The sequence below is a fragment of the Strigops habroptila genome, chromosome 6 (genome assembly GCF_004027225.2).
Source record: "Strigops habroptila isolate Jane chromosome 6, bStrHab1.2.pri, whole genome shotgun sequence".
Classification (NCBI taxonomy): Eukaryota; Metazoa; Chordata; class Aves; order Psittaciformes; family Psittacidae; genus Strigops; species Strigops habroptila.
Genome location: NC_044282.2, coordinates 61,065,760 through 61,083,624, shown reverse-complemented (window position 1 = coordinate 61,083,624; position 17,865 = coordinate 61,065,760). Strand labels below are relative to the sequence as shown.

Here is a 17,865-nt window from a genome sequence, read left to right as displayed (position 1 = left end):
GGAGATTGAAAGGAACAAACCCCATCTAGTTATCTTGTATTATTTCAGCCACCCAGGAACAAAATACTATGAGAAAAAGCAACACAGCAGAGCTTCAGGACAAACACTGGGCCCCAGATTATCATATAAGGCCATGAAACAAATACAGCAATAGTATTAAACTCTGTGCATACAACTGAATCATTAGGTACAGCTAAATTACTTGCCCTTTCTATTTTTATTATTTTTTAATCCTGAAACATCAATACAGTTTCATATCGTCAATCAATGAGTATAAAGACAGGACTCTGCCTCTGTGGCTGCATACTGGAAGCAAACATGATGCACGAGGTTCCAAAGAGATATCTAACGTCCAGGAGCAAACACATCAGGGACTTCTTTATGATTTAAGACTTGGGATGGAAAGAGTGAAGGTTGCTCAGAGTTTGCGATATAACTGGAACTCACCCTGCAGACAAGTTTTCTCTCCTGAACGTCATTTTCATTTGAATAGTCTGGACTATCCTCGCCTCCAACCAACCTGTCGTCAATCTCTCCACTAACACGAACAACTTCAACATGGAGACGACCTGATACCTGATAAAAAAAGAGTAAGAATTACCTGTGTGCCATAAAACAGTGACAGGTTCCTCCCTTTTCAGGTAATTACAGCTACTGTAAGCAGACAACATTTTATTCCTATTATCTTGCACTGTGCATTTGTTGCACCAGATGAACACTTTGGAGCAAGACTCGAAGAGCCTTTGTTGTAAAATTATAAAGAAATCAGCCACTAGAGCAACTTTCGGAACAGCACACTGCAATCTCACCTTCACACCAGCCTCTAGAGAGTCTGCAAAGTGCACGTGATGCAGAGCACAGAGAATCATAGAATGGTTTGGGTTGGAAGGGACCTTAAAGCTCATCCAGTTCCACCTGCCCTGCCACAGGCAGGGACACCTTCCACTAGACCAAGTTGCTCAAAGCTCCATCCAACCTGGCCTTAAACACTTCCAGGGATAGAGAACCCATAACTTCTCTGGGCAATGAATTAAAAATGCCCAGAGAATGAAGAATGTTACCTGGCCTGCTCTAGGTGCCTTTGAAGTTGCTATTACAGTATACATTTAAGAGCCTATTCTTGATAGTAGTCAGTGAAAGCCAGTGGAGCTCATAGTTCTACTAAGTATTTACTTTGGGCTGCTTCACTCACAAAGGTGCTCACAAAGCTCTTCCTCCTTTCACAATCACCATGTTAGGAATCAGAACTGTCTATACAACTCTAGCAAGTTAGTATGTGATTTGCATAATTCCAAATCGTTAGCAAAGAGCTTGTCCACGTGAAACTGGAAAATATCTACTACATACTGGTAATGAGATCCACAGGCTGTAATTAAATAGTTAAGTAAGGATAGATTATGGAAGAATTACAAACCTCTCCCTTCTGGTTGATGATTGGAACAGCATATTGTAGCTTCACATCATAGAAGAGGCACTCAAGAAAAACATTGGCTACTCCGATAAGGCTGTGGTTTTCCTGCTCATCGTAGAATGGGTCAGCTCGCCTGAAGTAAGCTCTCATCACCTTCAATAAAATTCATAATAATGTAAGAAAACCAAACCTTTCATGAAACAGTTTTCAAAGTGTTGCACAACCAGCCCAGTGAAAGAAAAATGGACTCAAGCAAGAGGCCAGATTAGATCACAGGAATGGAAACTTGAATTTTACTTTGGACCGAGTATAAGGCCTGTCCTCAGCAAGTTCTCCTTAACGTTACCAGATACAGAGAAGTCAGCCTGAACACCAACTGCTGTTGTGTTTACCTGCGGCTTCCTACTGTATACTTGATTCCATCACCAAACTATGCATGCAAACAAGCATCAAAGTGACAAAAAAAGGCTTAATGACATGCTGCAGATCACTTCAGTATCAGGAAAAGCAAAAGCTCAGGAAAATGTATCTCTTTACATACTCCCGCCCAGTCTTCACCCTCCCCCTCCTGAACGAGAAGAGTTTCTCACATCTACTTAAACATAAAATTTAATAGGGATGTAATTATATCAGCACAATACTGGAGTAATTTTTACTTACTGGGTTGTCTTCCTCACAGTCCTTCCACTCCTGGTAAAGATCCCTCATATCTACCAATCGATTCTCCAGCTTTTCCAGTGACCAAATCTGTTTACCTTTCCCTTTCCTTCTCACCTGAATAGCAGGCTCACTGAGAATTGCACCTCTCTATGAAACAATTATAGATATAATTAAGTAATTTGTGTCACAACAATGAAAAGATAGTTTAAAATCAATACAAAACTGAGAACGTCTTTGGGAAAAGTCTGGATTCTTGGTTTTTTTAATTCCAGCTTCAAATTCAAGCATGACAGACTCTGAGTTTGGCTATCACAGTATATTTGTGTTCAGTTTAACCGTGAAGTCTAATCACAACTATAGGCACTAGTTTCCACGGCTTTTCACCTTACATAAGTATTAGAAGTAGGAACATTTAAGCATTTCACAAATACCAAGTTACAGCAGGCCTGGAGTTCCAGCTGAGGTTACTACTGTCTGTGACTTTCAACTAGTGCAGATACTTAACCCTCTTTACCATCCTGTTTCTAGATGTGCCAGATAAAAAAATCTAGTCCTGGAATAAAATATATCTACTGTACTAACGACAGCCTGAGTATCTCCAAAATACTGAGCTGACACCAAGAACATAAATAATACCAGCTTAGGTAGCCAGCCCAAGACATGGAAGTCTGGGTTCAGTTCCCTCCTTCCAAAATTTCTAAGAAGCCTGGAACAAATAACTCAAATCCTCTCTGCTCCAGCTCCTTCTCCACAATGGGGATGGCAGCATCTTCCCAGCTCAGTAGGTGATGGAAAGCCAAATGTCCACAAGGAGATGGTGAATACTCGAAACAGATGTTTCCTAACCTGCACAGATTTTGTCACTCTGCTACAGGAACAAGTCTGAACTTCAACACCAGTGGAAAGGACTTGCACCAAAACTTGTACCAGTAAGGTAGCAGACATCAGATTTTCATGGTAATGAAATAAGAATATAGCATGCACCAACAGAGCCACATTTAATGCACATGACTAGACTAGCAAACTATCTAGACCATTAAACTTAGAATACAACAAATGCAAATGCTGAGGGGCAAACGTACTGAACGACGATTTAGTTTCATTAGGGCTACCTTACCTTACTGTTAGCATTAAGGCTTGAAGCTGGGATCTGAAGGGTAACTTTATACTCTGTCCTTTTGTCCAATTCCTCTCCGATAAAATTGGCTTCTCTCACGTACAAATTAGCTTTAACAATCTGCTCTCGCAGCTTTCTTAGGCTGTGGGTCAACATTTCTTCTCTAAAAGAAGGGAATTTGGAGGGAGAAACAGGAAAAAATCACAACATTTAAATATTGCACTGAGTGCAAAACAAATGCTCACTTGACAGGAAGGAATCTTAACATTCAGCCCATAAGTCAGCTTCATCAGGGGCCCACTTCAATGCCAACGCACGTAGCATGGGGAATAAACAAGAGGAGTTAAAGACATGCACACACTTGTAGGGCTATGATCTTACTGGCGTCACGGAGACATGGGGAGATGGCTCCTATGAGTGGAGAGTTGGAATGGAAGGAAAGACAGGCCAGGGAGACGAGAAGGGGGTGTCACTCCTTATGTCAATGACCAGCTGGAGTGCATGGAGCAAGGCCAGGGATGGATGAGGAGCCGACTGAGAGCTTATGGGTTAAAGGGAGGGCAGGGACAGATGACACTACAGTGGGGGTGTGCTACAGGACATCTGACGAGGAAGACCGAGTGGGTGAGGCCCTCTATAGACAGATAGGAACTGCCTCATGGTCACAAGCCCTGGTCCTCATGCGAGACTTCAACCACCCTGATATCTGTTGAAGGGACAACAAAGTAGGGCACACGCAATCCAGGAGGTTCCTTGAATACTGGAAAGTTGATGCTAACTTCCTTCTCTGAGTTCTAAAGGAAGCAACAAGGAGAGAACAAGGACCTTGTTCTTGGCAACAAGGAGCTGCTGGTGGGGAATGCAAAGCTTAAGGGCAATCTTGGCTGCAGTGACCATGAAATGGCAGACTTCAAGATACTTAGGGCAGTGAGAATCCTTAGTCAACTGAAGTGTCTTTTGGCTCATTGAGCGAGTCCAGAGGAGGCCACAAAGATGCTCTGAGGGCTGGAGCACCCCTCTTACAGAGACAGGCTGAGAAAGCTGGGCTTGTTCAGCCTAGAGAAGGCTCCGGGGAGACCTTACAGCAGCGTCCTAGTGCCTAAAGAGGCCAACAAGAAACTTGGAGAGGGGCTTTTGAAAAGGGCCTGTAGGGACAGGACAAGGGGGAATGGCTTTAAACTGACAGAGGGGAGATTTAGATGAGATCTTAGGAAGAAGTTCTTCCCTGTGAGGGTGGTAAGGCCCTGGCACAGATTGCCCAGAGAAGCTGTGGCTGCCCCATCCCTGGCAGTGTTCAAGGCCAGCTTGGATGTGGCTTGGAGCAACCTGGTCTAGTGGAAGGTGTCCCTGCCTGTGGCAGTGGGTTGGAACTGGATGACCTTTAAGGTTCCTTCCAAACCAAAGCATTCTCTGATTTTTAACATAAAAATCAGGTGAATTAAATTACATTCCTTCTGAGGGGAAAAAAAACAAACAACCAAACAAGATTATATGTATGAGTTTAGCAGTATGAATATTATGGCTTTGGAGACTTCTCCATGCATCTGCTGAACAGTTAGCTGTTGTGTGACTTATTCCAGAGTTTACCCACCACAGATGTGAATGTTCCATTTACAGAGAAAGGTTTATTAAGACACCATGACCAACTTGCTCACTGGTTTTCCTGGCAAGTGTGAGAGTGAGTCAACTGTGCAACACAGGAATCTGGTACCACAAAATATTCCAGTCACACAACTAACACCTTGATAGGCTGTCTCAAATATTTTCAAAAATATTTCAAAAATTGCTTCTCTATCCATATAAATTAGATTTGTATTTTATCATTACAATGTTTTTATCACACTCATTGTTTTCAGGTAAGCTTCATCTTCCTCTTGCAGCTGCTCTTTTTGACAGTAATACTGGAAAAGATCATTAGAGGCTGAAATAAATAACCTCAGTGCAATTGGCTAGAACGAGGTAAAGAGGACGGTGGCTTCTCTGTGGTTATGGAACACTTTTTGCATTGCTCTGGATCAAAATTCTTTGTATCATCCTCTTACTCCCTTTTCTTTCTGCACTCTTCTAGTTGCCAAGACCTGTCCAGCTCAGACAGATGGATGGGAGTCAAGAGGAAAAACAACCTTCCAGCAGCTGAGTCATAATCCACAGGACAACAAACTCATATGGGACTCTCAAAATGTCTTCCAACCACCTCTTCTTTAGACAAATTCATTGCTGATCAGAACAGAGTTTCTCCTTAACACCAAAGCAGGCACTCATTCTTTCTCACCTCTTCTAGCATTATAGGTCTGATTTTTCTTAGACTAATATTTTCGACCTGTCCTCCCCAATACCCCACAGGAGTCCTCTCAGAAATTCTGCAGAGATGTGCAATTAAATCCTGAAAAATTCACTAGCACTAAAGAACTTTGAATGAATACTCCTGAGGGTCAAATTTGATTACTCACCTCTCCTCTGCCCACTGGCGTAAGCGCTGCTGGGCACTGGGAGAGTGAAAGGAGAACCTGTCCATGCTGCGGAAATGCTGCTTCTCTGGCGACAGTCGCCTTCGTAACTGCTCCAGTTCATGTTCATACATCAGTCTCTGTCGTTCAAGCGCAGACCTCTTCTCCTCTTCATGTTGCTGCTCCAGGCTTTGCAAGATTGACTGCATTGGATCTAAGCAGATGTTGAAAATAAAGAAGCTAGTACTTCTGGGGGTTAAATACCTGCTAATCATAAAATTCAAATTGAAACAGTCATGTAATGAAAATGGGGCAGAGATGGAGGACTCTGAAATATGAGATCTTTCCCATGTTCTGCTACAGATACACTGTATGACTTCAGGCAAGGTGGAAATTACTATGTTTTGGCACTTTCTTTCCCCATTCTATATCTGCAGTTATCCATGTAAGGGCTTGTGGTAGCCACTTAAATTCATGGTGAGGAACGTCCTAGACAGTAAACATGGTTATCATATAAAAGGAGGAAGAGATTCTATTTTTGTTGTAATGCATATTAAAGAAAAGGTGCTGAAGTGTTGAGCAAAATAAACATCTACAGAACAGATTGGATGGACGATTTAAGAGAATTGAGAAAAGTGAAAAACCAAGCTGAAAAAAACTTCTTCCTGTTTCCCAAAATAGTGCCATTCTGGGACAGCTACATAAGAGAACAAAAACTGAAGAACATGGTTTCAGAGACAGAAATTAAGGCAGTTAATGTCTGAGTGAGACATAAAACAAGAAAAATCAACAACAACAAAGTGAAAACACTTTGATTGCAGGCTGCAGTTCCACCAGTATTCCGGTTTTGGCTTTTCCCTCAACAGGAACTGCCAAAGCAAACAGCCTGCAATGTTTTTTCCCCCCTTCAATTGCAAAAATGGCTATGATGAGTCATTCACAAGAAAAATTCTCCAGTAGGAAGTTATGAGGGAAAAAGTCCATTTGGCTCCATTTGGGAGGCCAGATCTACTGGAGGCTGGTGGAGCTGGTCTGACAAAGAAGGGGAAGAGCTGTTTTGGTAGGAGGCTTGCCAGGCTGGTCAGGAAAGCTTTAAACTAGATGTGTTGGGGGAGGGGAGCATTGATCCATCCCAACATTCCTGGTCAGTTGCCAGCACCTGTAATAAGTGCTTGGAGCAATGCAGAGATGTTCCAGCTGCCCCAGCCATTGAGTCGGCTTCATTTGGAGCTCGGCTAAGGTGCCTCTATACAAACGCCCGTAGTATGGGGAACAAGCAAGAGGAATTAGAGATGTGTGCAAGGCTACGGGAATATGATGTCATTGGTATCACAGAAACATGGTGGGATGGCTCCTATGACTGGAATGTCGGAATGGAAGGTTACAGGCTGTTTAGAAAAGACAGGCCAGGCAGACGGGGAGGGGGCGTTGCTATCTATGTCAGTGATAGGCTAGAGAGTATGGAACTCTGTCTGGGGATGGGTGATGAGGTAACAGAGTGTTTGTGGGTCAGGATCAAAGGGAAAACAGCAACGGGGGACATTACGGTGGGGATCTGTTACAGGCCGCCTGATCAAGAGGACTCTGTGGATGAAGCGCTCTGCAGACAGATAGGAGCAGCCTCACGCTCGCAGGCCCTGGTCCTCATGGGGGACTTCAACCATCCTGACATCTGTTGGAGGGACGGTACGGCCCGGCACAAGCAATCCAGGAGGTTCCTCGAGTGTGTGGAAGACAACTTCCTCTTTCAAGCAGTAGAGGAGCCGACAAGGAGAGGTGCCATGCTGGACCTTGTGCTCACCAACAGGGAGGGACTGGTTGGAAATGTAACGCTCCAGGGCAGCCTTGGCTCTAGTGATCACGAGATGGTTGAGTTTGAGATCCTCAGGATGGTGAGAAGAGCGTGCAGCAAGCTCACTGCCCTGGACTTCAAGAAAGCAGACTTTGGCCTCTTCAGGAACCTCCTTAGTAAGGTTTCATGGGATACAGTCCTAGAGGGCAGGGGGGCCCAAGACTGCTGGTTGGTATTCAAGGATCACCTGCTACGTGCTCAAGAGTGTTGCATCCCGACTAGAAGAAAGTGCAGCAGGAGGGCCAGGAGACCTCCATGGATGGACAAGGAGCTGCTGAGGAAACTTAGAGGGAAAAAAGAAGCTTATAGAAGGTGGAAGCAAGGACAGGCGGCCTGGGAAGAATACAGGAGCATTGCCCGAGAAGCTAGGGACCAGGTTAGGAAAGATAAGGCCCAGCTAGAATTAAGTTTGGCAAGGGATGTAAAAGATAACAGGAAAGGATTCTATAGATACGTAGCAAATAAAAGACAGGCTAGGGACAATGTAGGCCCTCTCCAGAAGCTATCAGGAGAACTGGCTACCATGGATTTGGAGAAGGCTGAGGTTCTTAATGACTTCTTTGCCTCAGTCTTCACCAGCAAATGCTCTGACCACACAACCCAAGTCTTGGAAAGCAAATGCAGGGACTGTGAAAACGAAGACCTTAGACCCACTGTAGGAGAGGATCAGGTTCGAGACCATCTTAAGAACCTAAACGTGCACAAGTCCATGGGACCTGATGAAATCCATCCACGGGTCCTGAAGGAGCTGGCGAATGAAGTTGCTAAGCCACTGTCCATCATATTCGAAAAATCCTGGCAGTCAGGTGAAGTTCCCGATGACTGGAAGAAGGGAAATATAACCCCCATTTTCAAGAAGGGGAAGGTGGAAGACCCGGGGAACTACAGACCAGTCAGTCTCACCTCTGTGCCTGGCAAAATCTCGGAACAGTTTCTCCTGGAAAACATGCTAAGGCACATGAAAAACAACGAGGTGGTCGGTGACAGCCAACATGGCTTCACTAAGGGGAAATCCTGCCTGACCAATTTGGTGGCCTTCTATGATGGAGCCACGGAACTGATGGACAGCGGCAGAGCAGTTGATGTCATCTACCTGGACTTGTGCAAAGCATTCGACACTGTCCCACATGACATCCTTGTCTCTAAATTGGAGAGACATCAATTTGATAGATGGACCACTCGGTGGATAAAAAACTGGCTCGATGGCCGCACGCAAAGAGTTGTGGTAAATGGCTCGATGTCCAGTTGGAAACCTGTAACGAGTGGTGTCCCTCAGGGATCGGTGTTGGGACCGGTCCTGTTCAACATCTTTGTCGGTGACATGGACAGTGGGATTGAGTGCGCCCTCAGCAAGTTTGCCGATGACACCAAGCTGTGTGGTTCGGTTGATACGCTGGAGGGAAGGGATGCCATCCAGAGGGACCTTGACACGCTTGTGAGGTGGGCCGATGCCAACCTTATGAAGTTTAACCAAGCCAAGTGCAAGGTCCTACACCTGGGTCGGGGCAACCCCAGGCACTGCTACAGGCTGGGCAGAGAAGAGATTCAGAGCAGCCCTGCAGAAAAGGACTTGGGGGTGTTGGTTGACGAGAAGCTTAACATGAGCCGGCAGTGTGCGCTGGCAGCCCAGAAAGCCAACCGTATCCTGGGCTGCATCAAAAGAAGCGTGACCAGCAGGTCGAAGGAGGTGATCCTGCCCCTCTACTCTGCTCTTGTGAGACCCCACTTGGAGTACTGCGTACAGTTCTGGTGTCCTCAACATAAAAAGGACACGGAGCTGTTGGAGCAAGTCCAGAGGAGGGCCACGAGGATGATAAGAGGGCTGGAGCACCTCCCATACGAAGACAGGCTGAGAAAGTTGGGGCTGTTCAGCCTGGAGAAGAGAAGGCTGCGTGGTGACCTCATAGCAGCCTCCCAGTATCTGAAGGGGGTCTACAAGGATGCTGGGGAGGGACTCTTCCTTAGGGACTGTAGTGGTAGGACAAGGGGTAATGGGTTCAAACTTAAACAGGGGAAGTTTAGATTAGATATAAGGAAGAAGTTCTTTACAGTGAGGGTGGTGAAGCACTGGAATGGGTTGCCCAGGGAGGTTGTGGATGCTCCATCCCTGGCAGTGTTCAAGGCTAGGTTGGACAGAGCCTTGAGCCACATGGTTTAGGGCAAGGTGTCCCTGCCCATGGCAGGGGGGTTGGAACTAGATGATCTGATTCTATGATTCTATGATAAGTCTGTGGTTAAGAGTCCATGAAGATGTAACCTCGTATTCTGTACATACTTCCAGTAATTTCTGTGGCTTCTTACCATTGCTACCAAGTGCCTTCATAGTGACTTCCATCTGGGCATACTCATAGCTGAAGTTAATCTCACTAGACACTTCACTGGAATTGTCCCCATCCATGTCCAGCTGTTCAACACTATTACTGCACTTCATAGAGTTGTCTCGCTCTTCATCCTCATGATCTGACTTCTTTTTCTTCTTTGGCAAATTCAGCCTTTAAATAACAGGAAAATTTTTTAAGAACTATTAATTGCTCAACTCTGAAACAAATGGTTGCTTTCAAAGACTATTAAAATTAAGTAGATTATCCAAATCCGCAGGTTTTTCCCTTTCAAAATTTGCTGATCTACTATGAGTGTAGTTTTCCTCAGTGTAAACGTGGGAGTTCAAGGCAAACTAAACCATTCTACACTCTAATAACAGAAAATACCTGATATTACTAATCATATAGTTTAGATAACCATTAATTTTTTCAGTTGTCACATATCCAAATAATTTAGAGGCAATAATGAAATTATATCTTTCTTTTTATACAGATTTTTCTTTCAAGCATAAAAGAAACCAATTCAGTTTTAGGTTATCATTTAAACCCACTGATCTTTAAGGTATTTCACACCCACCACGGAGGGCTTCAAGAATCGAGTCTTTAATCAAAAACTCCTATCAGTGATCCTGTCTGATACAGGAAGGGCATAGGTATGGCTGGAGACGGAACTCCAGGGAACTCAGAACACAGTGAATTTGTAAGACACAGATCACTCTATAACATAGGTCAAAAATCTAATACCTTATCTGCAAAATCCAAAAGGCAACCTATCCAAGTTAAAGCTTGGGTGTAGTATTTTCACTGTGGAGGAGAAAGTACTTAGTATAAATGTGGTACCGAGCCACCTTAAAGATACCAGCTCAAAAACTGTACCTCTTCAGTGAGATAATAGTATTGGTAACTACAGCAAGGTCCTCATCAGCAAGATTACAGTCCTTTTGAAAATACAAGTTAAGTCAAGCTAGTGCTTCAAAATTGAAATCAAGCACAGTTGTTATAATATTTAGCATTCAAGAACAGTCATTCATCAGCACTGCCTTTATACAAGAAAGCTGGAGAGAGGCTTTTTACAAGACCAAGTAGTGCTATGACAAGGGGGAATGGCTTTAAACTGACAGAGGGGAGATTTAGATGAGCTCTTAGGCAGAAGTTCTTCCCTGTGAGGGTGGTGAGGCCCTGGCACAGGGTGCCCAGAGAAGCTGTGGCTGCCCCATCCCTGGCAGTGCTCAAGGCCAGGTTGGACAGGGCTTGGAGCAACCTGGTCTAGTGGAAGGTCACCCTGCTCATGGCAGGGAGTTGGAACTAGATGAGATTTAGGGTACCTTCCAACCCAAACCATTCTATGATTATAGTCCCAACAAGAAAGAAATCACCTCCTCCTGCAGCCTGAATGCTCCACTAACTTCTTTCCTTATACCTTAAGATAAAATCAAGTTGGCGCAAACTTACAATTTCTTTAATATCTTTTTTTACCTGAAGAAGTGGTTGTTCCCCCATAGTATTCTGTCTCCATGATGCAGCTGGATTGGACACATGACAGCAGAACCATTTACGAATGTCCTGTGAAAAGGCAAAAATCTAAAGCAAATGCATCTATATAAGGCTGGTGTGTTTTTTTTTTCCCTCCACTACTACTTTCTTTATTGTAAAGAGTTAGGGAAGAAGACAGGTTTATGGATTGAAAACAGGCAAAATATCCCCAGAAACTTCACTGATCTACCCTGTGCTATTTCATAGAATCCTCAAAAACAGCCTCTTTTGACTGCTTAAGCTTACAGAGTTCAGTGTTTTTGGATAAATATGACAGCTATGTCTGGGGAGTGTAATTAGAGCTTAAAAATGAAGGGCCTCAGAAAAGATAATGTCACTAGAAATAAACACTTTTCACAGTACTTTGGGATACAGACACAAAATAGTAACATTTGAGTAAGACATTAGAAACCTTTGCTATATAAATGGCTTAAAGACAATAAACTAAGAATAATCAGAAACTACTTTTATTTCAGAGTCAGAATAAGCTGAAAATATGACGATACAGTAACTCAAATTTGAAGGGAAACTCAGGATGTCATCCAGTCACTATGTCCTGCTCAAAGTAGGATCAACTACAAATGAGGGTAAATGTGAAATTGCTGAATTTTGTGTACCTAACAATAAATTACTGGAGATGCTGACAATGCATGCCATTTTGTGATCAATTTGAATATACCATCTGCCTTTCAAGTACTACTACTTAATCAAATAAAGCAACAAATGCTTCAGCGGTTCTTTGCATATCAACAGATTTCCTAGAAAATTAATTCAAATTTTGACAGTTACAGCTACACAGCTGCAAATCAGTATCTCATTGCTGAAAGCACATGCAATTTGCTCATCCTCTCTTTGAGAACTTACAACACCATCACTGAGAGAAATCTCAGAAATGAAAGATGAGTTGACAGAGGGCTAGATGACAACAAAATGTGAAAACAAGATACAAGAAGTAGAATTTTCTTACTTCAAAATAGAAATAAATGTTTATTTTCTAATTATCTTTTTGCACCAGTAGTTATAAAATACTAGATAAAACTACAATTATTATACAACAGGAGCTGTATTTTATTCCTTTACCTAGTATTTTTTTTAGGTGTTAATATAACCTGTCCTTCTGGGGTGATGTCTATAATGCAGTGTTCAGGAAGAATTCCCATTCCACACAGCTGGATATCTTGAGAGTTGTCTGAGCCTATTAACGTGTGCTCCTGGGGAAAATCAATTCAGATGTTAGCAATGGGTTGCAAAAGTTCACTAGTTCTAATTCATCCATTCTTCTTCTGGATGTATCTTTTTATCTAGTTCCAAAATCTGAAAGCTGCTCAATACTTCACTTAGAGGGGAAAAAGAAAAATGAAACGTTGCAAGCAAATTCTTGCTTTGGCTAACAGTAATAAGTAGCAAGCACTCAGGGAAGTTTACTGACAGCAGTTAAATCCTATGATAAAGAGGTTTCTATAATTTAATTGCAGAAGTCGGTGCCTTGGGATGTTGTAGAAGCCAAAAGTAAAAAATAATCGAGTTCAAAGAGGAAATAAGTTCACAGTGGTTAGATCCACAGCTATCATGCTGGTTCTATCTAGATCCTCCAACAGCTTAGGAAATTCCTGAAGTACTCGAGGCGTGAGGGATTTGGCGGACAAAGGATCATGCTACACATGCCCCAACCCATCCATTTAATTTTTAGGTATCTCTAAGCAATTTTTGAGGAACAGATACAATAGCTTAGATAAGTCAGGTCAAGTTGTTTTTCAGTACTTTTAAGATCTAGTACATATGCAGCTCAGCAATCTTAGGATTTCAGGCAAGACAAGTCTATGTCATTTTATCAGAAGAATTTAAAAGCACAGGGATTTCAACACCAGAATTCTCAACCAACAATACAAATCTGTGTTATTGAAAAAAAAATAGAGACTAACTCAATCACACAAAGCCTACCCCATGCAAAGGGGTTTTCTCTAGAAAAGGAAAGCCGCGCAGCACCACCTGAGACTTTTCTGCTGGTGCTGATGGGCCAAGGCTTGTTTTCTTATCAGGCTTTGGCTTCAGTGCACTCTCGTCATGTGTTCCCAATGAACACCACAGAAGCCGGCGCTGCTCCAACAGTTGTCAGTGCCAAGGCTGATTTAGTAGCTTGAGTCATACACTGGACACCTACGTGCAAGGTGTCTGGAAAGGATTCAATTCTTCTCCCAAAACCTCAGCTCTTTTGTCCTTTTTAATGTTTTTTAGCAGATACAACATTGAAGAAGTTATTTCCCTTGCTTTCATAAAGATACCACAGAGCAACAATGACTGATACCAAAGAAGATCATGTATTTCCTAAGATCGGCTAAACCAAAACTATCTTTCAGCCCAATTGCTAATTTTGTGGCTGTTTTGAGAGTTACTACAGACCACTTCAAAGAGAAAAGAAAGATAGAATGCGAAGCTCAGACTGCTGATGTTCTTACACTGATGAAATGTTAGAACTTGTACTCTAAAACGTGACTTAAAAATGGGTGCACTTCATTTCTCCTTCTGGCTCCAGATCACATCTACAGTTCGTTAAAGCAGAATAAACTGCCCAAATGTTTCAGTGCAGAGTCCAAAAGTCACGTCACATGTTTTATGTTTAACATCAATAATGGGGACTGCATATCAACAGAACTCCTAAGGCAGAAAAGAACTTGATTTTCACTCCTGGCAAGTTCCACATAGAGGAATAAAAATGCATTTTATAAACTGCAGACAGCACTCAGAATTTGGACTACACATGTAGAAGCAAGATGATTACTGATATGTCCAATCTTTACATAAAACAATTTTCTGAGTAAAACATTGTGAATGTTGGCATTAAAAAAACGAAATCAACAATCTCCCCCAACCAGGAGACAGTTTCTTAAAGAGAACACTTCTAAATTTCTTTCAAAAAAGTAAACCAAAAGCATAAAATACCCAAACCTTCCTCTGCTATGAAGTATATTTGAAAAAAAGGTTTCATTTTTAATGAAACAGTGAATAATGGAGAATGTTTCAGATGTGCAGCTTTAATAAAATTTTCTAAGTGCACCTCTGCCAATGGCATTGGAGTCTAATTCTATATATACATATAAAAAGTAAATGAAGATTTATTTTTACCTTTAAATAGTATACCAGAAGTTCATTGAGAGCTGGATCTGCATTCAAATTAACCAAGAAGCACTTATTATCCCCAACTTTTATTCCAGAAGACTGAAGAGAGATGCCAAGGCTTTCCAACTGTTTCTGACGCTCCTGCAAGAAAGTAGCCATCAAAATTAAGCAGATTGATGTACAGCCCCTCGGAAATGCATTCCTATCTGCCAAAACCACAAGACAAAATGACGGACTGTTACTTCTGAAAAAATCAACTCTTCTGCAACAGATCAGGCACAAAAGCCCTAATTATATCAAGCTTTGATCAGGGTATCTGTAGCTTCTCTTGTCCTTCCACCTCTGCTCTCTGAGGGCTACGTGCTATGGTCTTACACAGTTGCATCTTCTTAGTGGAAAATGAAAACAGCCGAGAGCAGCACACTGCAGTACTGTAGGAGCTTCTCCATGACCTCAGTGGAACAGCAAAATGCTACCACAAAGACATCTCTAGAGCCCTTTATTTTCCTCTTTTGAGCTAAAAAGCAACAAGTTAAGTTAAATCCCTGCCAAGTCAAGCTCCATGTCTATCTTTTATTCCAGAGCAATCAAAATGACAAAAAACTGGCAACCTGCTATTTAACTAATGCAAATAACACTTCCTGCTGAACAAGAATAGTAGCGTTTTGGATGGTGTTTTGTTCTTGTCAATAGACTTCATAGAATTCAACAACAAAGCATTACTGTGCAAAAATGTACATCTTTCAAAGGGAAGTGTTTGGGTAAAGACTAGAGCAGTGAAAGACGAACACTAAACGTTTCTAACTTAAGAACAGAAGGGGATTCTTCTATAAAAAGCATTGCAATAGAAATGTTGAGGATTGTTCCCAGGATCATACAGAAACTGAAATGAGACTCACTATCCACAACGGCAGAAAAAAAAAAAAAAGTAAAAAATCAACATGGAAGGCCTCTCACACAATTACTAAGGCAAAGCAGAAACAGAGGAGGATGCTAATACTTCAAAGAAAATTAAAATTAGCAGAGATAATGTAGGAATAATGCTGGAGCGTTTATTAAGGTTCTGACCTTTACCTACCAATTTGCTTTGTGTTTAAAAACTAGGTATGTCATACTATTAAGTATAATTCGCTGCTCAGCACCGGGGCTATATCAGGTCTAACCAAGAGTAAAACTGCAAAGAATAGGAAGCACAACTCACTTGTGATTTTCTCTACCCTTTCTCCCCACACACTTACAAAACCAGCACAGTGGTCCTCATAAGGAGAAGACGTGTGTGAGAGGAAAAAAAACAAAGAACAGAAGAAAAACTGCAGTATGATGTCAAAGACATCTCTTCCGATCATCAGTGCCAGGCTCCGAAGTTCACAGAATCCCTTATTATCTACAGAGATAAAGAACATGTTGCCCAAAGGAAGACTTGGGCCACGGTCAAAATCTCATAGGATTAGCTTAATGAGACTGTTTCTGTTAACTTTTCTTCAAGACTTAATGTTAATTAACTTTAACATTCAAATTACATTAAAGGTAAGTGAAATACTCACTGAAAATGTGAAAAAATTGTCTATTCACACAGTCTTTGAGGCTTTGAACCATTACTGCCACTCCATCTCTACAAACTGCCTCTTTGATGGCCCTCATTCTTTATAAGGAATCATCCTTTCCTCAGAGACTTACAATTACCTATCTATCCTACCTGCCTACCCTACTACAATTTGACAAGCAGATGTTAGTGGATGCTGGCCAGAAATAAAGTCACATGACAAGCCATGATATAAATGCCTTTAACCTTGGACCTGTCTAAACCACTGTATTGGGCTTGCGCGGCAAGGTTTTAGTAGTCAGGGGAGGACTATAGGGGTGGTTTCAATGAAAAGCTGCTAGAAGCTTCCCTGATGTCTGACAGAGCCAACACTAGCCGGCTCCAAGACAGATCCCTGCTGTTTGTTAGTGCCCATTAGTAACAGTGGTAGGGCCTCTGGGATAATGTATTTTAAAAGCGTAAAAAGTTACTGGGCAGGAGCAATGTCAGCTGGAGAGAGGCGTGAGAACATGTGAGAGGAGCAGCCCTGCAGATCCTAAGGCCAGTGAAGAAGGAATGGGAGGAGGTGCTCTAGGCACTGGAGCAGAGATTCCCCTGCAGCCCATGGTGCAGCCCATGGTGAGACAGGCTGTGCTCCCACAACCCATGGAGGTCCATGGTGGAGCAGATATCCCCCTGCAGCCCATGGAGGACCCCATGTCAGAGCAGGGGGATGCCCCAAGGAGGCTGTGACCCCATCGGCAGCCCCAGCTGGAGCAGGATCCTGGCAGGACCATTGAGAGCGGAGCCCAGGCTGGAGCAGGTTTGCTGGCAGGACTTGTGACCCTGTGGGAGACGCATGTTGGAGCAGCCTGTTCCTGAAGGACTGCACCACCTGGAAAGGACCCACACTGGAGCAGTCTGTTCAACAGACTCTCAGCTCTGAAACATCATAACAGACTGTGAATTTAGAGACAAAGAGGAGGAGAGCTAAAGTAAATGTGCAAACATCGAGGGGGATTTAGTCTGTGGCATTGAGCCCATCACTCTGGTTTTTCAACCTCCTCACACACTCAGGGTTTGTATGCCTAGAAACTATTGTGTAGGATGAAAGTAGAAATCTTACTGTTATTTTTTAGTTTTTTCCACTCTTATACACAGGGAGGAAAATCCATGGTACGAATCTGCATTGAAAGCCAAGAAGCCCTTGTAGTCACAAGCAGCACTTCTTACAATGGATCTTTAAAACCAAAATCAACACAGTCTATTCTAATTGTGTCATCTACAAGAAGGCTTTGTATCAGAGGCTTTACTTTCTTCTTATTTATTACATGCTATTCATCACCTTTCAATAGTCCTCCCCCTTACAAGCTCCCTACTGCAAATACGTACATCAGCATTTGTGTGGTAAGAACTGGAAGTGTCATGCAATAATCATGGTGACCTGCACGACTTCTCGATGTAACTATCATATTCAGTTATGGTCTGAGGACCTAAATATCAGTGTAAGAGGTCGTAAAACACACAGGGATTCTGAAGAGTGCTATTTTTCAATATTCTGGATGCCCTTTGCCTTGTGTATTGAGTCTCTGTGTACATAACCTTGCATTTAACACTCTCAATGCTCCATCTTTCATCACAAACGATGAGTTTACTGTCTGAAGAACATAAACCCCCTGTAATCCTCTCATCCATGGATTATTATTTTTTTTTAATAACTTCTCCATTTGCATACAGTGAAAACTTATTATTGTCGCTGGAATAGTAATCTGGAAGGCAGCCAGCTATCACAGGAATTAAGTGAAGCTTTTCAAAAGGGCAGCAAGCTTGACCTACTTACCCTAAATGGGGGTAGAGATTCAGACTATCTCTATGAACTGACAAA

General features: G+C 42.6%; 1 protein-coding gene across 2 annotated transcripts in view; it reads right to left on the bottom strand.

Annotated features, from left to right (window-relative positions):
• Nucleotides 1-17,865, bottom strand: part of KIF13B (kinesin family member 13B) — a 136,848-nt gene that overhangs the window by 48,929 nt on the left and 70,054 nt on the right. For both annotated transcript variants that reach the window (XM_030489419.1, XM_030489420.1), the window contains exons 13-21: nucleotides 14,465-14,599; nucleotides 12,422-12,552; nucleotides 11,285-11,371; nucleotides 9,789-9,979; nucleotides 5,639-5,849; nucleotides 3,189-3,351; nucleotides 2,072-2,218; nucleotides 1,415-1,564; nucleotides 448-576 (exon numbers count right to left, since the gene is read on the bottom strand). In XM_030489419.1, the coding sequence (XP_030345279.1) occupies nucleotides 448-576; nucleotides 1,415-1,564; nucleotides 2,072-2,218; nucleotides 3,189-3,351; nucleotides 5,639-5,849; nucleotides 9,789-9,979; nucleotides 11,285-11,371; nucleotides 12,422-12,552; nucleotides 14,465-14,599 (1,344 nt within the window). The remainder of the gene's footprint in view (nucleotides 1-447; nucleotides 577-1,414; nucleotides 1,565-2,071; nucleotides 2,219-3,188; nucleotides 3,352-5,638; nucleotides 5,850-9,788; nucleotides 9,980-11,284; nucleotides 11,372-12,421; nucleotides 12,553-14,464; nucleotides 14,600-17,865) is intronic.